Source organism: Metopolophium dirhodum, chromosome 1 (genome assembly GCF_019925205.1).
Source record: "Metopolophium dirhodum isolate CAU chromosome 1, ASM1992520v1, whole genome shotgun sequence".
NCBI classification, from domain to species: Eukaryota; Metazoa; Arthropoda; class Insecta; order Hemiptera; family Aphididae; genus Metopolophium; species Metopolophium dirhodum.
The window spans coordinates 129089987-129112349 of record NC_083560.1 but is presented as its reverse complement, the minus strand read 5'-3'; the positions used below and the strand labels follow the sequence as shown (position 1 = coordinate 129112349).

Sequence of the window (22363 nt, the reverse complement as noted above, 5' to 3'; positions counted from 1 at the left end):
ATACTTGTAGTTACATATTTACATAAAAAAAATTGTCGATAGAAAATTTACAGGGGGCACGTGCCCCCTATTTCCCTCCCCTGAATCCGCCACTGAAGACAGGTAAATTTTTATTTCATCAACACGTTAAGAATAAAATACTAACATTTCCAAAAAAAAGTTCCAAAAAATCGTTTGGAAGTAAACTACATTCGTTCCTAAAGTTTTAATGCGTATATAGAATTATCGCTCCTGGACCGCTGGCGGACAATTTCCGTATTAAACGCCGTCAAAATACGACTTACTTTTCGAAGCCGAGTGTCTACACCGAATTATATATTTATATCTATATCGTTCTTCAGACGTACATAAAATTATTAACAGTCTTCGCTAATCGCTTGTATTGTATTTGATGCCTTTTAGTGTTTTCCTAAAAATGTCGATAAATAATTATTTGTTCGGTAAAAAAGCTTAAAAATTGAATACAAGGTTCCTCATACGTTTTTATATTTAAGCTATTTAAAAATATTAATGATATATTTTTATAAGTGTTTAAAGTTCAAATTATTACAATTAATTTGTAGTTCAAAATGCATAAGATATTAAATGTGTATAGCTATGGCTTGACAATTTAATACAAGGTCTTCAATACAAAAATACCAAAAAATTACTGATTATTTTGAGAAAATTGGTATGCAAATACAATGTTTTTGCAAAAATGAATTCAAAGTAAAAACATTATCTATTCTTTTTTGTGGGTTTTTATATAATATTTTAATTTTTAAGTGATTTTAAAAAGAATTAAAAAATTATTCAGATAGGTATTTATAATTTATATAGGTAATTTATTTATAATTAATTATATATGCCTATTATGCCTACACAATCACAATAAATATTATGTATAGTACTTATACTCCTAGTCACCTAGATAATTTTGTATGCTTTAATAGGTACCTATATATTTTAATATTTATGTTTATAATCGTTAACAATACCTACCCAGATAGTATATCTAGGTAACATTAGACACCTATTTAAAACGGAATTTAAAATCAGTCGTCAAAGATCAAAATCTTCTCGAAGATTTAATTTTAAGCTTCGGGCCTTGGTAGATGATACAACAATCCAAGAAAAACTCATCATCGGAATCCGATTTTATTATTGTCGAACTACGTATCTAACATGATTATATTATATTATTATACCTACGGCTACGACCTACCTATTAATTTTTTTTTTTATTATTATTGATCAAAAATAAACATCGCCAAAAAAGGTAATAAGTTAGTAGTTACCTATTAGGTACTGCATGTAGAGTATATAGATTTATAAAACTTGAATTACAAATTAGTACCTATGTAATACTCCATAAAGCCTATAGGTATATATATTCATATTATAGCTATATTACAAATTTTGAAATGTACTTTTAACTATTGAAGTATACCTAAAACCAGTGTCAGCGCAAAGGCAGTTTTTTAGTCACGGGACGCAAATCAATGGGCGGGTGTGTGTGGGTACGGGTATCGACTATAATAATGGTTGGTGTGTAGCCGTGTAGGGATATAATAGTGGAATGTAGATGAGTAGCCGAGTAGGTATAATGAAGTAAAATATCTCGGTCCGTCACTGACGTCCAATTATAATATTTTTTCTTGGCGTAAGCTCGACCGGCGCCGCAGCAGCCGATGCGTAACGTTACGTCATCTCATCTTGCGGACCGTCCGATAAGAACTGATAAGCGCGCACAAACGCGAAATTTCAGCGCAAGAGCAGCTGCAGCTGTGGTCTAGGCAAATCCGTACGCGCATCGCATACCGCGGCTAACAAAGTACATTAGTACACACGCACAGTAGCGGTTCGTCGTCGTAGTCGACGCGTAGACAATAATAATAATAATAATAATATTATATTCTATACAAATAAAATTCATCATTGGAACGGGGCCGACGCCGCCGCCGACGGAAGTAAGAAGAACTACTACTTAGAAACATATTATTAAGAAGAATATTTTATGGCTGGGTTCTCCTGTACTCGTTAACGTAACCGCGCCGACTACTCGACTCGCATTTTCATTTTTTTTTTTTTTTTTTACCATTAATTTTCTAATATTGATAAGCAACTCGACTGTTACCCACTATCTACATTCTGTACCGTTACCGTCATTGTCGTTTGTACACGAAATTAATAATAATAATAATAATAATAATAATAATAATAGTAATAGTTTATAGTAATCATTAATCCGTAGTCTTCACACTTCAGCTTTCACTCTCGCCGCGTGATAGTCCGTCGCCGAAATCGCACAAGCGCCAACGATCAGCATTTATCGCCGGACTAGACAGCACAGTTGCAGACGAACAGTGCGCAAAACTCGACCACCGCCGCTGCGAATCGAACACGGACAGATTTATAGTAAATTATGATTACCTCTACTCGCTTATCATCGCGATTCACGGCAATATTACAGTAATAGTTAACTATATTAGGTAGCAATAAATATTTTCAATACACACGTAGTACCTATCGTACCTATAATACGTAGCCGCCAGTGTCAGTTTTCCACCTCCACCCACAGTCTACGCGATCACAGAGGTGTGTGTGTGTGTATGTGTGTGCGCGTGGAGTGATTGCGATTTGTGAGAAACAGTGTTAGTGTGCGTGAGTGCGCTTTAGCGTTACTTTACGTCCTAGTTCCGATAACATTTAATTGAATTTTCGGTGTGTTTTTCGTCTGCGCGAGACCAGTCCCGAGACTGCCACCTCCTCACTGCCGCCGTTGAAGTGCGTCGCCGAGCGTCACCAACTGCGAGTCCAGTGCGAGGTGCGAACGGAGTCTTTTATTTTGCTTTTTTTCCGCCACCTCTTCCCTGTCGTGCCCAAGTCGATCTTTGGGTTTACCACCCATCCCTCTGTTGACATGATTTTCGTTGCTACGGTCGCGCGGGAATGAGTGTGAGCTCGATCAGTTCTACAATAACCGCCTGACAAACCACGTCAACAGTCTTATTGTAGACTCTCGCTGCTCCACTTCAATGCCCACCACATCAAACACAGAATGATGAACGGTGTACCAAAGAAACGTACCAACTTGCGCATCAAAGCTTTCCCGGTGAGTCCATCAACATTATCGTCAAGATTCTCTGTTACTCAGATAGTATTATTGCTGTCATGACACACATAGCCATGTTGGTTGTCCCATAGGTATTTAATCTTTATAGTATCTACCCATCTACCTAATAGTTATATCCTTGCAACTGAATTTATTTTGAACATTTTCACTGTTCATTTTTATATAGTTATCTTACCTACCTATTTTTACATGAAGTGGGTATTTACGTATGCGTATAGCTGTCCTGACTGTCCTTATATAAGATTATATAGACTCTATAAAATACCTATAGTCAGGGATCAAAAATCCCCGATCCAGTTGGGTTTAAATGGATTTTAATGAGTAATAATGGGTTTTAATAATTTTCAAATGAATGCCAATTCCTGACACTTTTTTATTAGGGCAGTTCCCTGAACATTAAAACTTAAAACATATACCTATTGCTTATTTAAAATTAAATATAACTTATTACCTATAAGTTATAACCAAGGTTATAACTATTATATTTAAGAAACTTATAGGTAAAGAAATATAAAAAATTTTGGTGTGCCTACCTATATAAAATTATACAGTTTATTTGTTTTATTATTATTACTTAATTTGTATTGTTTATTGTTATGAGTTTTAAACTTTAAAATTAATTATAATTAAGAAAATTATAATACCTATTTAATGTTTTTGCTTACATATTTTTGTTTTTATTGTTACTAAAAAGTAATAAAAATAAATATGCAGCTTAAAGTTTTTATGCAGTTTTTTTTGTTTGTTGGGTTTATTTTCACTGGGTTTTATAACTGGGTCCAACCTATTAAAACCCCAGTGGGTTTTAATGGGTTGGAGTCAATATTTTGAACCCTGCCTATAGTTTTTATCAGTTGTTTGGTATTTTATGTTTGAAAAACCAAATGTTGTTTGGCATAATTATAGTTTTGACTAGATTAAATACATTTTAATGAAGACAATAATAATTTACCTTTTTATTTATAATTAGACAGGCTTTCTATATTAGCATTATTAAATCAACCACATATTTATAGTAAAATAATTATTCAAATAAAGCTATAGGTATTGTACATTATATTGAGTGTTTTGAAATATAAGTACCATGATAGCTGTTTTAGATGGTTTTAGAAGTGAAGATTGGGTAAATGTATAAGACCACCCCACTCAAATTACACTTATTTTTAATAACATGAAAATAAAATCAAATCATTAAATGATATATTTACACATTTAACTTTCCTATAAAATTTAAAAAGGTCAAATTACCTATTACACGAGCTATAACATATTAAAAAAATCCATATTTAAGTAAGTATGAACCTCGGTATAAACATACTTAACAAATACATCGGTAGTTAATAGAATACCTATGTCCTATATTCATTACCGTCTGTGTGACGGGGAGTATAAGGCCATTCCCTCGGGGGTTGTTACACCTATGTCCTATATATTGTACTGTAATAACTTGGGTAGGTATATATGACTAAAAAAAAAATACAATTAGGTATATTATGAATATACGAGTTTTGCTCGTCGCCCAAAATTAAAGTAACAGATATTAGATAAAAACCTCAACAAAAACTTAGCGATTTGAAATATGATACAGATTATGTATCACCATAAGTAAATGTACCAAAGTGGTAACATAACAAGCAAAATGTGTGTTCATATTTTTAAAAACATTTTTATCGTAACTTATAAGTACTCAACGGATTTGCTTAAAAATTGAAATATAGATATTAGTTGTTATAAAATCATGATTCATAAGTGATTCAAATTACAAATGTATATTATTACCTTATTAATTACATCCAATTTACATCCATCTAAAAAATTTTTGTTTATATTAGAAATATACTAATTAGTAATGACTATAAGCACACAAATAAAAACCGAGATAAAAACCATATTAACTTAATATTTAATCTTTCTTTCTGTTATATAATTGCAATCATCATACCTACAAAATATATTTTAATTTATAAATAAAATACCAACCTCAAATTCCATTTAAATTTATTTTAAATTCTAATGTAAGTGTTTGCCAGGATACAATACAATCTACATTTATTTAAATATTCAAGGTAAATAATAATATAGGTACCTACAGTTTTTTTTTTTTTTAATAAACGTCTTTAAATGCTCTTATAATTATTATGTAGGTAAGTACTTTTTACCAATTTTACTATTTGAATTTTCTGTATAAACAGTACAGATAAAATGTATATTGACAATATTACCCTCGCATTCACCTAACACAACTAAAATTAAATAAACTTCATACAACGCAAGATTTGTATTTGCCACTCATGACTTATGTTAAGTCTTAATTGTATATTATTATTGGGTACAAGATTGCTGATTAGGTACCTACTTATAGTTTTTATTTTATGGTTTAATTTTTAAAAATAAGTAGGTACCTACTAATGCATTTTAATTTCCGGTAAAATTTAGTATCAATACATAATTTAATAAATAGACGGTTAGCTACTTATATATTGTTTTGTATAAAGTAACTACTGAATTTTTTCTTTTCTTGATGCACAAGAATCAACTCAGATATTGGCACATAAGGGTAGGGACTAGGTTTATATAAAAATAAATAATAAATAGTTAACTTGTTAGGTAAATAGGAAGTAAATAATTATTTCACCAAAGTGAAGTTATTTCCTTAAAACACATGTCATGTATTAAGAATTTAAATTCTAAGTTAGGTTAGGGACCTAACCAAGGATCTAACTGTATTCGATTTTATAAAATATTTTATTTAATATACTTATTTCCCTAATCTATTGATGTAAAAGGTATTAATAGGTATATTATGAATTATGATACTTGATGCTTAAATAAATTATATGTTGTAATTATATTTTTATTAGTACGTGTTAGTATTTTATAAGAATATCTGAACAATCTGTACTATTGTACTGTTTATATTAGCTTTAAACAAATTGGATAAATATTTCACCAAATAAAAATTATTTTAGGTAGGTAGCTGTTATGTAATATTTATTTGAACTCAATTTAATATATATATTTTTAGCTTTCCCTTTCATAAAAGAGTATTTTGGATTCACCAAATGATAACGCGCATTTTAATGAGAATTGTAGCCCACTCCTGGTGTCAAAATCAATTGTTAACGGTTTACAATGTAATTTATGATGATGTTACAACAGTTTTAGATCCTCCATGCTTTTATTTTTACTGATTAATAAAAAACTCAAACTTATGTCCTTGCGGGCTCACATGTTTAACGTTCCCAATATATTTTTTTCTATTATTGTCTGTTTTTTTGTTTACACCAGTATTGCGACAGCTAAAGTTCTAACACCATCATACAGATATACCAAAAAATATTTTATTATTTACAAAAAAAATTACAATAGGTACCTAGATAATTATAGTATTTTATTTTATTCAAATTCTAAATTCAGTATGGATAAATATTTGATACATTCTAAATATTTATATCATATCCTATTAATTGTATTAGTAGGTACCAATTGTTAATAAATTTACACTTTTCGACATAATTTTTAATCACGATTTACTCAAATTATATTACCTTTGTAGTGAATATAATAGAAAAAATATGATAATATTATGTACATAATATAGAAATATAGTTTATATAATTAGAGTAAAGTATCATAATAACAGATTTCTGTGGACTTATTATTTTATAATATATAGGTAATTTTTTTTTGACTGTCTGTTAGTAAATATTGCATTTAAAATGTAAAAATTAATATTTACCTATAAGGTATGTACACTTTAATAATTTCAAATGAAATAAATATTAATTTAAAAATCTTTATTTTAATTCTTTTTAAGTCTTTAAAAATCAACCAGAGAGAAACCAACTATTGTTTATTTTTTATTCATGACTTGGGGGGGGGGGGGGGGTAGTTATATTTTGTTTCTCTCATCCAATAGAAACCATAGAAGATAGATACATGATTAGGCCTAGGACATCCTTATACCTAATAATTATTAAAACATAGCGACCCAATCGCTCATTGACAATCCGCAACAGATGGAGATCATTTCCCATTAGAGTTCAATATTATTCGTTTCCAGTCCTGTTAATCTTAGTCTGTGGTCCTTAGAAGATAAGTTCTGACGACTATCGCCCACCCACCTTTTAAATACCTAAATGGTAATTGATATCCACTTGTTGAGGCAGTTTTACTTCAAATTTAACTCTGCTCCCTGGTACTGCAGGTAATACTTATATGAGGTTATATAATGTGATAGTTAAAATGTTAAAACTAAATGCCAGGACCACACAGGACAAAAAAATAAAACGAAACATAAACTCAACTTTTCCCGACGACCAACACATATGAACACTAACGGAGCAATCAAAATTTATTTATTGAATTTATTTTGTCATGGTTCAACCACAGATTATGTGAAAATATTAATACTATTTTCATAACATTTGCGGTTCAATGGTTGATTTTAGATTTTGATGGAATCTTTATCTTTGTCCAAAATGGTTTATAAAATTATAAACTCAAATAATTATAACCTGCAGCACTCGTGAGTAAAATTAGAACTAAATCTGGCTCACTAAGAGGATAACTGATACGGACCAGTCTTCGAACCTTATATTCTAACTTTGTGGTCTCTACTATAATGTTATTTAAATTAATCGGTGTCTAGTAATTTTTACAATTGTTCTTTTATTTGTATTGTTTTTTTTTAATTTATCATTAGCAAGATCATACGTATGTTCTTTTTTTTTATTAAAATGCATATCAACTTAAATTTCAATGATTACCAAACTATAGAAATAATTCATAGAATAACATATTCTATGAACATTTTTTTTTATTAATGATACAACTATTGATTTTGAAGGTTTTCATTTATTTAGTTTGGAGTATAATAATATTTAATATTTATATTATTTCAGATGTCAATGGATGATCAATTAATTGATAATATTTGGGTGTTATTGAAAAATGCTATTCAAGAAATTCAAAAGAAAAACAATTCTGGTCTAAGTTTTGAAGAACTGTACCGAAATGCCTATACCATGGTATTGCTGAAACATGGTGAGAAATTGTATACTGGCATGAAGGAAGCTGTAATAAACCATTTAGAAAATAAGGTAAAATTATTTTAAAATAACATATCACATATAAAAAGGTATTATAATCAAATTTATAAAACAATTATTATTTTTTAGGTCAGAGAAGATGTTCTAAAGGCATTAAATAACAATTTTTTACAAGTTTTAAATGTTGCTTGGAATGACCATCAAACTTCTATGGTGATGATACGTGACATATTGATGTACATGGATCGAGTTTATGTTAAGCATAATGAAGTTGACAATGTTTATAATTTGGGTCTCGTTTTGTTTCGTGATCTAGTAAGTTATACAAATTTAAATTTATATTAATATTATTATCTAACTAAGATTAAAAATAAAAATACTATACATTATTTATAATTTAAATAGTTTACTACACTACATTTACGTTAAGAAGGTACCTCAGCAGTGACCAGTTTTAATCTGACTATCAACTTTGTGACATGACCACCTTCCTTTTGTCTTCCCTACTGCGTCAACTATCTGTACGGCTGCAAGCTGTGACAACAAGTTACTAGCCAAGGTTCCTTCTTAACATGAATAGAGTTTATTACCTAAATGTTTTTGTTATTTCTCTTACTATAATATATTAAATAAGTGATTACGTACGTTTAAAGATTTATGAATATATTTTTAAATGCAAAATATATATTATTATTTGTTCTATAAGATTGTTCGCTATGGGTATATTCGTGATCATCTTCGGATGACTCTGTTGAATTTGATAAGACTTGAAAGAAAAGGTGAAGTAGTTGATCGAATAGCCATTAAAAATGCATGTCAAATGTTAATGATTCTGGGAATTACTGGGCGCATTGTTTATGAAGAAGATTTTGAAAAACCATTTTTGGAACAATCTGCTGAATTTTATAAAGTATCTATGAACTTTAATATTTATAGATTTATAATAACACTGAAACCTTAATATTTCATATTTACAGATGGAAAGTCAAAAGTTTTTAGATGAAAACAGTGCATGTATTTATATTAGGAAAGTTGAATCTAGAATTATAGAAGAATCAGATCGAGCAAAACATTACCTAGATGATTCAACTGAAAGTCGAATTGTTGAGGTTATTGAAGTAGAACTAATTAAAAGAAACATGAAAACAATTGTTGAGGTAAATATCCCAGTTCAATTATTTTAAACTGAAATTTAATTAATTTATGTGCTTATCTCTTAAATTATTTTAATAATTGTATGTTTTTCTTTAAGATGGAAAATTCTGGTGTTGTATACATGTTGAAGAACAACAAAATTGATGATTTAGCATGCATGTACAAGTTATTATCTCGTGTTTCTGAAGGTTTAAAAACCATGTCTGATAGTGTTAGTTTGTATCTACGGGAATTAGGAAAATCACTTGTGCAAGGAGAAGATATTAATACTAATGCAGTAAACTATATTCAGGTTATTAAAAATTTTAACGCATTAATATAATATCTCAAATTATAATGATAAAAATAAGTCTTAACTTATATAATATTAAGTTTAGTGGAAATCGGTTGTAATGACTTTCTATGAACCAGGGAAATTTGTCATAATAAAAGAAACTAGATTTGAAAACATAGAAACTAACATTTTGGATACATCAACATTTATTTTATTTGAAAGTTATAAGTTAACATATCATATGAATATTAAGTAAATATTAATAATAATTCGCAATGTCAACATTGTTTTTAATTAAAATAAGTAATTTTTTTCCAATACTAAATGCTTTCTGTTAATTAATTTAACGTTTACAAATTGACTTGACTAACCTAAAATTAGATTTAAAAAAAAAAGGAAGAGTTACATCAATTGCATTATTTTATTTACTATTATCTATACATATAAAATCCAAATACCACTGATCCCTGTAACTCAAAAACTACACAACGTACGAACTTGAAATTTGGAATAGATGTTCTTCTCATATTTTCACTGTGCAATAAGAAAGGATTTTCAAAAATGTTGCGTTTTAGTGGAGTAATTAACAATTTATTATAATTGTTCACCGCCAATACATATTGTGCTGCACGGCCCGCAGGTCTTCAGCTACCTGCAACCTATCTTTTTGTCCGAAGGTCTATAATAAGAATTGTTCCCAGAAGTTTATCGATAAAAATAATCTCATGCATCGCGCGTACACCAATACTCCAATTATATTTTTATTGATAAAATAACCCCCCAAAATATATTAATATATAAATATTAAATACTCCTAAAAATCCGGTATGATCAACTATGACTTCAATACTATTTTAGGTACACTGTATACAAATTTTTTTTCAACTACAAAGTTTTACTAATATATAGGCTATATTTTATTTCTCATCTCGCTGTGTCCGCTATCTACCACAGGTAGATTTCCTACCTGATAATATACTGTTCGTATAACCATAAGCGAAACTCACGGGCAACGCCACATGGGATGGCTAAAAATTAAAATATAATATGATTTTGCTTCCATACCTACGCAGAGCAAATTACACCTAAAAGGAGTTAATTAACCACAATTTTTTTCCCGGGTAACGCCGGGTTATTCAACTAGTCTACATTATAAAATTATACTGACCGGATTATAGATGTTATACACAATAATAGTTATATTATTGCCTTATGATACTATAGTAGGATAGTCATTATAGCGTAATTCTTATAACCATATGCTTTAACATTAAAATAGTAGGAAAATATTGGCCACTGACATACTTTAGTCACTTTATCAGTGCTGGCATTATAGTCAATGTTGTTATATTCGATTTCCACTATATATAATTGATTTTATTAATATTTCTGCAAATATTTTTTTTTCAGAGTTTGTTGGATCTGAAAGACAGATTTGATTTTTTTTTGGTTCATTCTTTTAACAATGACAAGATGTTTAAACAAATGATTGCTGCTGATTTTGAATATTTTTTCAACATCAATTCTAAGTCACCAGAATATCTATCTTTATTTGTGGATGAGAAATTGAAAAAGGGAGTGCGTGGGGTAATAATAATATTTGTTTACTTGTTAACAGTTATTAACAGTTATTTATTTTTTTAGAAACAAATGCATAAATGTATTATAATACTTATCAGCTAACAATACTTTTTAAATAAATTAAAAAGTTCTGCTTTGGCTAGTTTTTGTGATTCTTTTATCAAAGAACACACATTATTTTAAAACATTAACGTTTTTGAAAATATTTTAACATTATTATAAGTTGTAACAACAATTTTGTAAATAATAAACATTTTTCTATTCCTTTTCATTATAGTTTTTAGGTTTTCTTTTACATTTTATAATGACAATATTCATTTTTAATACTGAATGTAAAACAGAATATATTTTCTCCGAAATATGAAATTAAAATGTATGTTGCTATTCGTAAAACTAAAATACTAAAAAAAAAATAAAAATGATAAAAAAATTGTAAAAATGATAAAAAAATTGTAAAAATAAACAATTGTTTCAAAAAAGTTTCATGACTTATAACTATTGTAAAAATTAATTTTCAAAAAGACATTAATAGTATAATTTTTAATTTGTTTACCTTGAATGAGGGGATATATGTGTAGTAAACAAGACTTCTTAAAAAATGATGACATTCTTCTTTTTAAAAATTGTAAAGTATCACAATTTATTGTTCTAATAAACAAATTTGTTGTTACGTATTAACCATGTGTATGACCAATATGAATTAATTTATTAATATTAGTTTATCATATATCACAATAATGAATACTTTTATTTTATCATTAAAATTAAATTAAAACTTGACTATGAATTTTTTATTAAAAATAACTAATATATTTGGATTTAATAAATTGACGTCGATGAATCTTGAAAGTCATCGCACATTTTATGAATTGATATATTTCATATCTAAAGTTATTTATTTTTATTGATACCTATTTTATAGCTTATAATTTTATATGGGATTATTATAAATTTATGAGGATGACATACTATTCTTTAAAAATTGTCTTAACATTTAACATTTAATTTTTAATTCGTACATTTAAAAGTGCACATTTAACAATTTAATAATATATTATTACAGTTATCTGAAAATGATGTAGAGATAGTCTTGGACAAATCTATGGTTATTTTCCGCTTTCTTCAAGAAAAAGATGTATTTGAAAGGTATTATAAACAGCATTTAGCCAAGAGATTACTTTTAAATAAATCTGTCAGTAATGACAATGAAAAGAATATGATCTCAAAACTCAAGGTAAGTTTTAATTTATTTTGTGAAAACTTTTAAATCAAATGATTATATAATTTCTATATAGACTGAGTGTGGCTGTCAATTCACTTCAAAACTGGAAGGTATGTTTAAAGATATGTCCATATCTAACACTATAATGGAAGAATTTAAGGAATACGCTGCTAAGTCTAATAATGTAAGTAGTATAAATATAATAATATCATATGTTGCACAAGCTAAAGGACATATTTTAAATAATCCTAAAATTATTTATCCTTTATTTTACCACCCAATACCACTTTAACCCTCCATCCGGTAGAATAATAAAATACGTTTAAATTATGTATCGTAGGAAAGTTATACATTCAGTTTTAAACTGCATAAATGATGAACCATGTAACATTTCAATATTCATTGATATATAAATGGTACACAAACCATCACGAATAACTTCAAATATTTTTATTCATTTTTTATGAAATATAACGTATCTACAATAAATAATAAATACAAAGTAAATTAAATAATTAACACGTGGTTACCTATTTAAATAATGTAAATGTAATCCAATTTTATTTTATTCAAATTAATTATTTTTTCTCCAAAATTCAAATTTGCAAAATCAAAGACCTCCTTAAATTAAAATTTGATTTTGGTTCTCTGCATTTCAAATTATTGAGTTTCTGTGTATAATACCTATTTAGATATTATACAATACTATAAACATATTTCTAATTATATTAGTTTATACCCATTTCTCAATTTATCTAAATTATTTTTATGGTATACTTTATCTAGGATTCACAATTATAGTTAATTAAATGTCAATTTTTATCAATAAACATTGTTTCTTAAATAAACTTATGATTACTCATAATAAAGTCAAAAAATTTGTTATCTTTATCTTTTATTACTATTACCATCCTTATTTCTCCCATTCATTTTTTGTATACAACTAACCAACTTATTCTTAAAAAATCTTATTTTAGCCGTTTTTACATGCTGTGGATCTTACTGTGAGAGTATTAACCACGGGGTTTTGGCCTACCCATGCATTATCAAAATGCAATGTGCCGTTAGTTCCTAGGAGTGCTTTTGCAGAATATCGAAAGTGAGTGTACTATAATAATGATAATATTTATAACATGAATACCTATATTCTGGCCGAAGACGCTTAGCGCATATAAATAACATGAATGTCGAGAATTGTTTTATAAACTTTATCATAAATGTATATATTTATATCTCAATATAAGTTCTATATCATGGTTTAGCCTTCATTCAATAAATCTTAACTGTTACAATATCATACCATGTACATATTATATATTATAAAGATTGTTATATTTATAGTTTTTTATGATAAATTGTAAATATTTATAGCATCGTATAACTATTTAATAATTCATATTTAGTTATTGACTAACTTTTTACACATAATGCCCACAATTGAATATAGATTTTTAAATATTAATTTATTATTATTTTCTTCTAACATAAATATACAGTAAAACCTTGATAACTCGAATCGGTTAGGGGCGAAAAAAATTTGAGTTATCTAAAATTTATGTTATTGAAAAAATTGTGTGTACTTATTGAAATACAGGGGCGAAGTTATCCCTTCAAGTTATCGGAAATTCAACTTATAGACATTCGAGTTATCAAGGTTTCACTGTATTTTCTAAACTTCAATTATTCTAGTTTTAAATAGATAAAACAATTTTATTTTAATGTCTTTTCTAATACACATTGAACTAATTTGATTAGATTGATTTATTAACTTGAACAATTGTTTAACACGTAACACAATCAATATTCATTATTTAATTATTCGCTTAAAAAGTTTACATGTCAAGACTCATTTGTTAACTGGATAAAAATGTTTATACTGTTTACATTATCCAGCTTAGGATATAAAAATTATCAAACATAATAGACAACTTCCATTGTTGATAAAAAAAAACTTCTATCATATCATAAATAGGTTATCAATTTTATATTTCTAAGCTATCAGAGATTATCTACTAGATAATATATTATTACAGTTAATAAAGTTTGATAAAAAATTTTAAATATGAATGAAAAATACTAACTTAAATTTTTTTTTAAATTCCTTTATTTTACGACAATTTACAATCCATACAAGTGAGTACAATAAGTGAATGGGTCGAATATGAGCTGGTGAAAATAGAAAACATTGAGTAGGATTTTCACATTAGAAATGCCTGAACACAAGTGGAACCTTTAATATTAAAAGCTTATTATTTAATAACATATTTATGTTTAGTAATTTAAAACAATTATTTCATAACAGATTTTATCTGGGGAAACATAACGGACGACAACTAACATTGCAACCACAACTTGGGTCAGCTGATTTGAATGCTGTATTCTATGGTTCAAGACGACCAGACAATGAATTATCGACAAGTGTATCAATTTCAGCTAATTCCCTCAGCTCATCTTCCGTGCGAAAACACATAATTCAAGTGTCGACTTATCAGATGTGTATTCTTTTAATGTTCAATACTCATGAAAAATTAACTTTTGAAGTAAACTATTAAACATTATATTCATTCAAACTTTATTTTATATATAAGAATTATAAATTATTGTGAATGTTAACGTGTCAAAAATAAAATTTTAGGACATACGAAGTGAAACTGATATTCCTGACAAAGATTTGATTAGAGCATTACAATCTTTAGCATTAGGAAAACCCTCACAGCGTATACTTTTGAAGACTCCCAAATGTAAAGAAATAGAATTATCTCATGAATTCTGTGTTAATGAGTTATTTACATCGAAATTGCATAGGTAAACGATATATTTTTATTTGAATTCATGTTACTAAATATCTGTTTATTTTAGAGTGAAAATCCAAACAGTCGCAGCTAAAGGGGAAACTGAACCAGAAAGAAAAGAAACTAGAAGCAAGATAGATGAGGACCGTAAGCATGAAATTGAAGCTGCAATTGTACGCGTTATGAAATCTCGGAAAAAATTGATTGTAATTTTGAAATGCAATTCATTGTTTGTTGTGAAATATTTACTTAAGCAATTATGTCTATTTTTTTAGCATAATACACTTGTGTTGGAAGTTGTAGAACAACTCAAAGTCAGATTCTTACCTTCTCCGGTTATTATCAAAAAAAGAATTGAAGGACTGATTGAAAGAGAATACCTTGCAAGATCAGCAGAAGATAGGAAAACTTATCTTTATGTTGCATAAAATATGTATTTAAAATTGTATATTAAGTCTTCCTATGTAAAAATTGACAACTGAATATTATACTGGTGTTCACGCTAAGATATACCATTTATTATTTCAGCAGGATGGCCTTTAATTGAATTAAAGTCTTACAGACTTGGATAAACAATTTTTGTATAAAGTTTTTTTTATATTACAAAATTAACTAATTTAGAGTAAATTGAATAATTTGTTTATCTGTTGGTAACACATCTTTGTTTTACTCCAATTTTATTTTACTCATTCATACAACAATATAAAGAATAATTTATGATAACAAAATTTAACTAGAAATTTTTAATTAAAGATTTGGTTATATATACAATAGTAATTAACCCTACACTGCATAGTTTACATTTGGCTACATAATGGTTTTATTTGAAAATAACGATATTTTTTTTAAATACAAAAAATCATGCAGTATAAGGTTAATTTACAAATTTGTGTACAAATAGTAATATTTAACACCATCGTTTTGTAAAAAAAAAAACTGGAATTTTTCATAAAGTTCAACTCTAATATTGTCAATTTGGTAATTTACACATTTTGTGTATAAAAATTTGTCTGTCCGAAACTGTAGAAATAAAATGGTGTTGCTAACCAATAAGGTCAGGTTAGTAGGAATGTAAATTTAATGCTCCCGAAATCCCTGTTTCAATCTAATATTATCCGCCTGAAATAGTGGTACCTCTTAGCATGACAACACATGCACATATTAAATTAGGGACCCATTGTTCCTATTAAAAAAAAAAAAAAAAAATCATAGGAGTAAATGAACAAATACTTAATAGATTCCTTAATGTTTTTCATAGAAATGGAATGTATATCGAGCAATGTTATAAATGTGTAACAAATATACAGGTGCTACACGGTATCTTAACTTGATCCAGTGATAATTTCCAGTCACTATTTACAAAAACCAACAAAATATTAATCATAAGTTTAATGTGATAATGATTGCTTTCATCTATGGTCTTCTTGTATTGTAAGCATAAAATGTGTTTATTCCATTTTAAATATATGTATTATCAAATGAACTCGAATTGTTGTTTATTTCAGGACAATCTTTATTGCACATAAATAAAATTATAAAATGTTTTTTTTTTCATACTGAAATATAACCAATAATACTTTACTAGATAATGATTATTATTGATACAAATAAAATTTATACAATATATTGTATATATTATAATTTTATATTTTTTTTTCTTTTGAGTACATATAAATGAATAATTGTATGAAAAATTAACTTTTAAGTTAACGTGTATCTAATGAGCCATTTTGGTATTTATATGCAAACAATTTTCTACATTCCATTTTTGGAGGATTTCAGTATAGTGAAACATACACACTTTATGTGTCTTACTAAATCATGAAATTTTTGTTTTACATTAATAGTAATTGTATTGTTTAGTTTAATTAATATATAATGTCCTAGAAAATTTTTTTTTTGGTTTTTTATTAACTAGCTAATATTAGTGTAACGCCGGATTGCATACAAAATCGCTAAACATTTTTTTTTTTGCATATGAGGCTATGTCCAGGAGTAGGCTTGCCATACTCGCCATCTAAACAGTTGCTTGCCCAGAGAGCGATGTAACCGTTCAACAGTGAGCTAATGGTATTTAACATAGTTTAGTGGACCATGGTTGGTTATTACATTTTTTTATGCAATCCGGCATAAATATTTAAATTATTTTTCAAAATAAGCAGCACCGTAATATCTTTAGTAACCTTCTTGTCAACGCTTACAATATTGTAACTTAATATATTTTTTTTAATTTTTAGTGTTATTTTTGTTTCGTGATAGTAATTTATATAAAATACATACATACCTACAGTATTGTTTTAATAATATTAAGTAATCTTAAGATGTACCTAATTATTTGTTTTTTTGTGTTATCTAAAACGCGTTTGTGCAAATTTAAAACTTAGCTATGACTCAAGCATTGTATAATTTTTTTCTCATTCTGTTTTATTATCTAAGAAAATGTTATTTAATACCTCAACATATTTCTGGATGTGTTAGTTGTAATAAAATTAAACACCAAATGTTGAACTAACATTTTAACAATATTTATTATTTTAAACTTCAGTTAGGTAGTATTAATATTTGAAAATTGGTTGGTGGTATAAATAATAATGCAGTTCTGGAAATAAAACTGTACATCCAAAAGAAAAATGAAAATTATGCCAAAATACCTCGTAATGACATAAATTGTTATGATTTTAATTGCTTATGGCCTGAATCCTGAATCCTGAATCAAAATATAAAATCAAATTTACTAACCTATATCCAGTGTTGGGTAGTAACGTAACGACAGTAACGCGTTATTGTAACGGCGCGTTATTGTAACGGCGGCGTTACTTTGCCAGTAACGTGTTACGTAGGTAATTTCATTAGAATTATTTCCAAGTAACGAAAATGTAATGTAAATTACTTTTGAAAAGTAATTTCTATAGAATAACGCGTTACAGTTTCGAATTATTAAGTACCTACACCTGACTATTGCGAATTCAAAAAAACATGTTTGTCTATAATGCGGGTATTATCTTATGCTAAATCTGATATTTATATACATTTAATTTTAACTCGCCACATTTCAGTTTTCGATGGTTTTGAAATTTGACATGTCAAATTGCACCTAAATCACGAAACAGTTTATTAAATTTATTATTTAATTTGATTCCTTTAAATAGGTTTCCTATGAATAGCTTGTGTGGAAGACTAAGTTTTATACGATCCTATTAACTATTCAGGTTTTATAAAGAATTTTTTATATGTATGCACATAAACATTCAATTATATATATATACTAGCTCTAAGTGAACCTCGGGGAGGGTTGGACTCGCTGAGAGTGGGTACCGATTTTAGAGACAATGTCGTTGGAATTATAAAAGTCGCATAGGCTGTAAGACGAAAGTGTAGGATTTGTGATAAGGATTAGTGATATGGATTGGAGATAAGGCTTGGCGCTGTGGCGGGAATTTTTAAAAGTTCGAACGTCTAGCAATCCGTCACGAACGTTAGAAATGGATAGGCTGGATACGATCTTCAGGATCACCTGCATGTTCAACCTTTATGTTTAAGTGTGAAGCAAGTCAGTCACCGCCGTCTAAGACGAAACCAAAATGAGCAATCCGTCTTCGGCGGATAGAATGGTAATTGGTAGGTATGTGCCGTCGCATGTCCGGTGCTTTTTCTTATGTAAAACGTGTAAATTTGAATATACGATTTATTTTTTATGGTATCAACATGATATTTAAAAGAAAGTTTGGAGTAAAAAATAACACATAAGTCATTAATTACATTTTTACGAGGCCGGTTTATACTATCAAGATAATAGGTAGTTAAAAAGATATATATAAATATATAAATATATATATGAATTAATTAATAAGAAATGGGCAGGTAAGTAAATGTAATTCATTATAGCTACATAGCAGCGTCGTATTCGTGGCGGAGGGATTGAGAGACCCTTGATGACTTTTTTCCGGGTATAACCATCATTTTAGTGTATTTTTCAGTAGTATTTCCATTTTTATAAATATAAAAATAGAGTAAGAAAAATTTTTTTGAAGGAAGGTTGGACAATTGAAGGGGGGTCCGGTGCAATAACAAGGTATCTCCACTTTTTGAAATTGTTCAGGAGACATAAAAAATGTTTTTACTGACCCACCTTTCATCATGTTACTGTTTCAAAAACTGATTTTTATGCTTTGGATGTATATATAACATTCCATAAAGCCTTATTACTTTTAAATAAATTTGAAAAATTTTAATTAATTAATTCAAGTTTAATTTAGTGGAGATATATGGGTTTTTGCCCCAAAATTAAAATCCATGTTTTTGTTTTTTTTTAATCTCAGAAATTCTTTCATCATATGTATTGAATAATCTCAAAAAACTTTTACAATGTGTAATTTATACCTATAATCAAAATCATCCAACCTATCACAACCTTTTATAATGATTAAATTGAGTAACTATGTGTTTTAAGGAGATACCTGGTTTTTTGACCCAAAATATAAGTAAAACTTTGGTTTATGCATTTATCAATGTAGCTTTGATATCCTTTACGACTAAGAAAAAATTTAACAAAACTACTTTGGTAGGATATTTCATTTTAGAATATAATCATGAGCATATATTAATACCTATTAATGAACTCATAATAAATAAATAGAAAATATATCTTAAAATGATAAAAATGTATTTGTTGTTACTCACAACATAATATAATAAATCAAAAAGAAACAAATTGAAAATAACAAAACACCTTGAGCATAAACCTTGAGTATATAAACAAATAAAAACATAAACATAATAATAATCTTTTTAACAGTTGAAACATAATATTAAGATCTTATAAATTTATAATGTAGTATTAGTTGACACCAAATATTTGTGTACATAAAAACATAAAAATTAATACTTAATTAATAGATTAAAAGTAATAATTATTTGATGAGTTATCATTTTTTTTATCTTGTGATACATCAATCACATGGAATTTGTGTGAGGTTTCTCGGATAATATCTTTATAAGTTTCTGGAATAAATATTCTTTCGACTTTTATTTTATTTTTTTCAATTCTTCCAAAATATCTATCACATTGGAGAAAGCTGTGGCCAGGTTCTGGGTAGCGATGATGAATGCTCTCCAAACCAAAACATTTGGATTGAACTATTGCATAAAAAAATTGAACTAATCCTATATTTTTATTTTGAGAGCTGCAGTTATCGCTGAAAATATAGATTTTTTTACATCTGGTTCATAAGTAACCTAGTAACTGCAAAATAATATCAATGTCTTGCTGGTGGGTAAATGTGTAATGACTGTGTTGACAACTTTCGGAGCATAAACAAGGTATTTCCGGAGATATCCGGTTCTTGCCCAGAAAATGCTTAAAGTTCAGTGTTGACATCTTTCGGAACAAAAACCATATATCTCCGGAGATACCTGGTTCTTGCCCAGAACATTTAAAACCAGATATCTCCTTTTGTATGATATTAGCGTATTCAATAGTCGGAGATATATCGTTATTGCACCGAAATGTAGACAAATTTTTCCACTATTAGAATATGTTAAAACATGCATATCGAAAAAAAGTGGAGATACCTTGTTATTGCACCGGACCCTTCATTATTATTGTTTAAACTGAAGCTCTTGCTACTATTAAAATATATGTAAAAGTAATTTACGTTCAAAACATATTTAGAATACATGTATGAGAGACTTGGAGAGAATACATGTTATGAGAATAATACTTTTTGAACTAGGAGCAGCTCCGTCCAGATGAATTCAATATTTATTTCGATAGGCCTCCGTGGTACACGCGTACTTACACGTCAAATAAACAGTCCACTTGTCCTTAAACGCGTGTGCTCTCGTTGACAAAAATAAATATTGGTGGAGGCCTATAATAATTGAACATTCTTGTCATGTAAAACAATACCGTTGAAAGATAAAAATGTTATCACATGTTGAAAATCTAGTTTTATAGAATGATTTTTTTTTTTAAATACAATTGTATGGAAAATACTTTAACCAGGAAAAACAATTTTCGAACAAATTATGGAATGGAACATATTATGTTTATTGGAAACTTAAATTTTGGAACACTATTTTAACTGTTTCTATAGCGGAGTTATTCCATTATAGAAGTGTATACTTCACTAGGTATTGTAAAAAAAAATTTAAAAAAAATTGCATATTGTAGCATAAAAATAGGTATAATAAATTATTATGATAATAGATATTTTTTGCATATTTTTCTTATTTTTCAGATAATATAAGGATAATATATTTTGTTGGTTTTTTTATAGAATATTAGCATCATATTTTAGATGTTTTAGGAGATTATAAATCCGGACTTTAAGTCTTATATGAATTCGTATATTGTATAGTCCTGCAGTTAACATATAGATGTTTGCAGGGTTGGGCAAGTTCCTAAATTTATTGTAACTCGTTACAAAAATATATACCAACCATAATTGTACAAACGAATTATACCCACTTATGAATTATCAAAGCACAAAAAGAACAACGTAACTTGTAACTTTCATATAAAGTTATAGGAAAATTTGTGACTAGTTACAAGGTACAAGTTAAATTGAAAATGAGTAACTTGTTACAATTTACAAAAGTTACCGAGTTGCATAATATAGTTACAATATACATATGTATTTCCAATTGACTCATAATAATACGTGTTTCAGATTAATTATTAATTTTCAAAACTATGCGGATTCCAAGTAACAAACATAGACAGTTCCTAATCATATTTTTCCTACATAATATAATTTAAAATAATAAATATCATTAATATGTCATTTTCAATTTTGTCAGTCCAGATATTAACGTTTCTAAAAAAAATGTTATGGAATCGGTGGTGCTCGTGTAAAATAATCCCATTCCAAATAATTAATATAAAATTGCCTATATCAAACCCCTTAACACGGGGGTATGAATGCGGCTAAGAATAATAGTAGACTTATAGACTAATAGATTGCGCGAGTCAGGATTTGTATGTGTGTATTTTTTTTTCCTGGGAAATACGGTCTGGGAGTGTACTTTCCAGATTTATACGGTCCGCATATTTTAAAATTCCGCGACGGTGTACGTAATTTTTTTTCCTCGAGAATACGGTCTGGGACTATACTTTCCAGATTTATACGGTCCGCATATTTTGAAATTCCGCGACTATACGGTGTACGTAAT

The 22363-nt window shown here is 28.0% G+C and overlaps 1 protein-coding gene across 3 annotated transcripts; it reads left to right on the top strand.

Moving 5' to 3' along the window:
- The first annotated feature begins 1750 nt into the window (after positions 1 to 1750).
- Positions 1751 to 17114, top strand: LOC132934224 (cullin-3-B-like). Of its 3 annotated transcripts, XM_061000503.1 has the most exons (15): positions 1751 to 1949; positions 2248 to 3094; positions 8020 to 8217; positions 8296 to 8481; positions 8873 to 9076; positions 9144 to 9323; positions 9419 to 9613; positions 11006 to 11182; positions 12240 to 12410; positions 12472 to 12582; positions 13376 to 13497; positions 14701 to 14938; positions 15034 to 15203; positions 15258 to 15396; positions 15466 to 17114. In XM_061000503.1, the coding sequence occupies exons 2-15, from the start codon at positions 3041 to 3043 to the stop codon at positions 15616 to 15618; spliced, it is 2298 nt and encodes a 765-aa protein (XP_060856486.1). In that variant the 5' UTR covers positions 1751 to 1949; positions 2248 to 3040; the 3' UTR covers positions 15619 to 17114. The 3 variants fall into 3 exon arrangements, with proteins under 3 accessions (XP_060856486.1, XP_060856487.1, XP_060856485.1); XM_061000504.1 differs by having other exon boundaries at positions 1751 to 2397; XM_061000502.1 differs by having other exon boundaries at positions 1751 to 3094.
- Positions 17115 to 22363: the final 5249 nt, after the last annotated feature.

Coding starts and splice junctions, on each gene's coding strand:
- LOC132934224 (XM_061000503.1), top strand. CDS start 3,041: ATGATGAACGGTGTACCAAAGAAACGTACCAACTTGCGCATCAAAGCT. Junction 8,218..8,295: donor TAAACCATTTAGAAAATAAG/GTAAAATTATTT, acceptor ATTATTTTTTAG/GTCAGAGAAGATGTTCTAAA. Junction 9,324..9,418: donor ACATGAAAACAATTGTTGAG/GTAAATATCCCA, acceptor TTTTTCTTTAAG/ATGGAAAATTCTGGTGTTGT.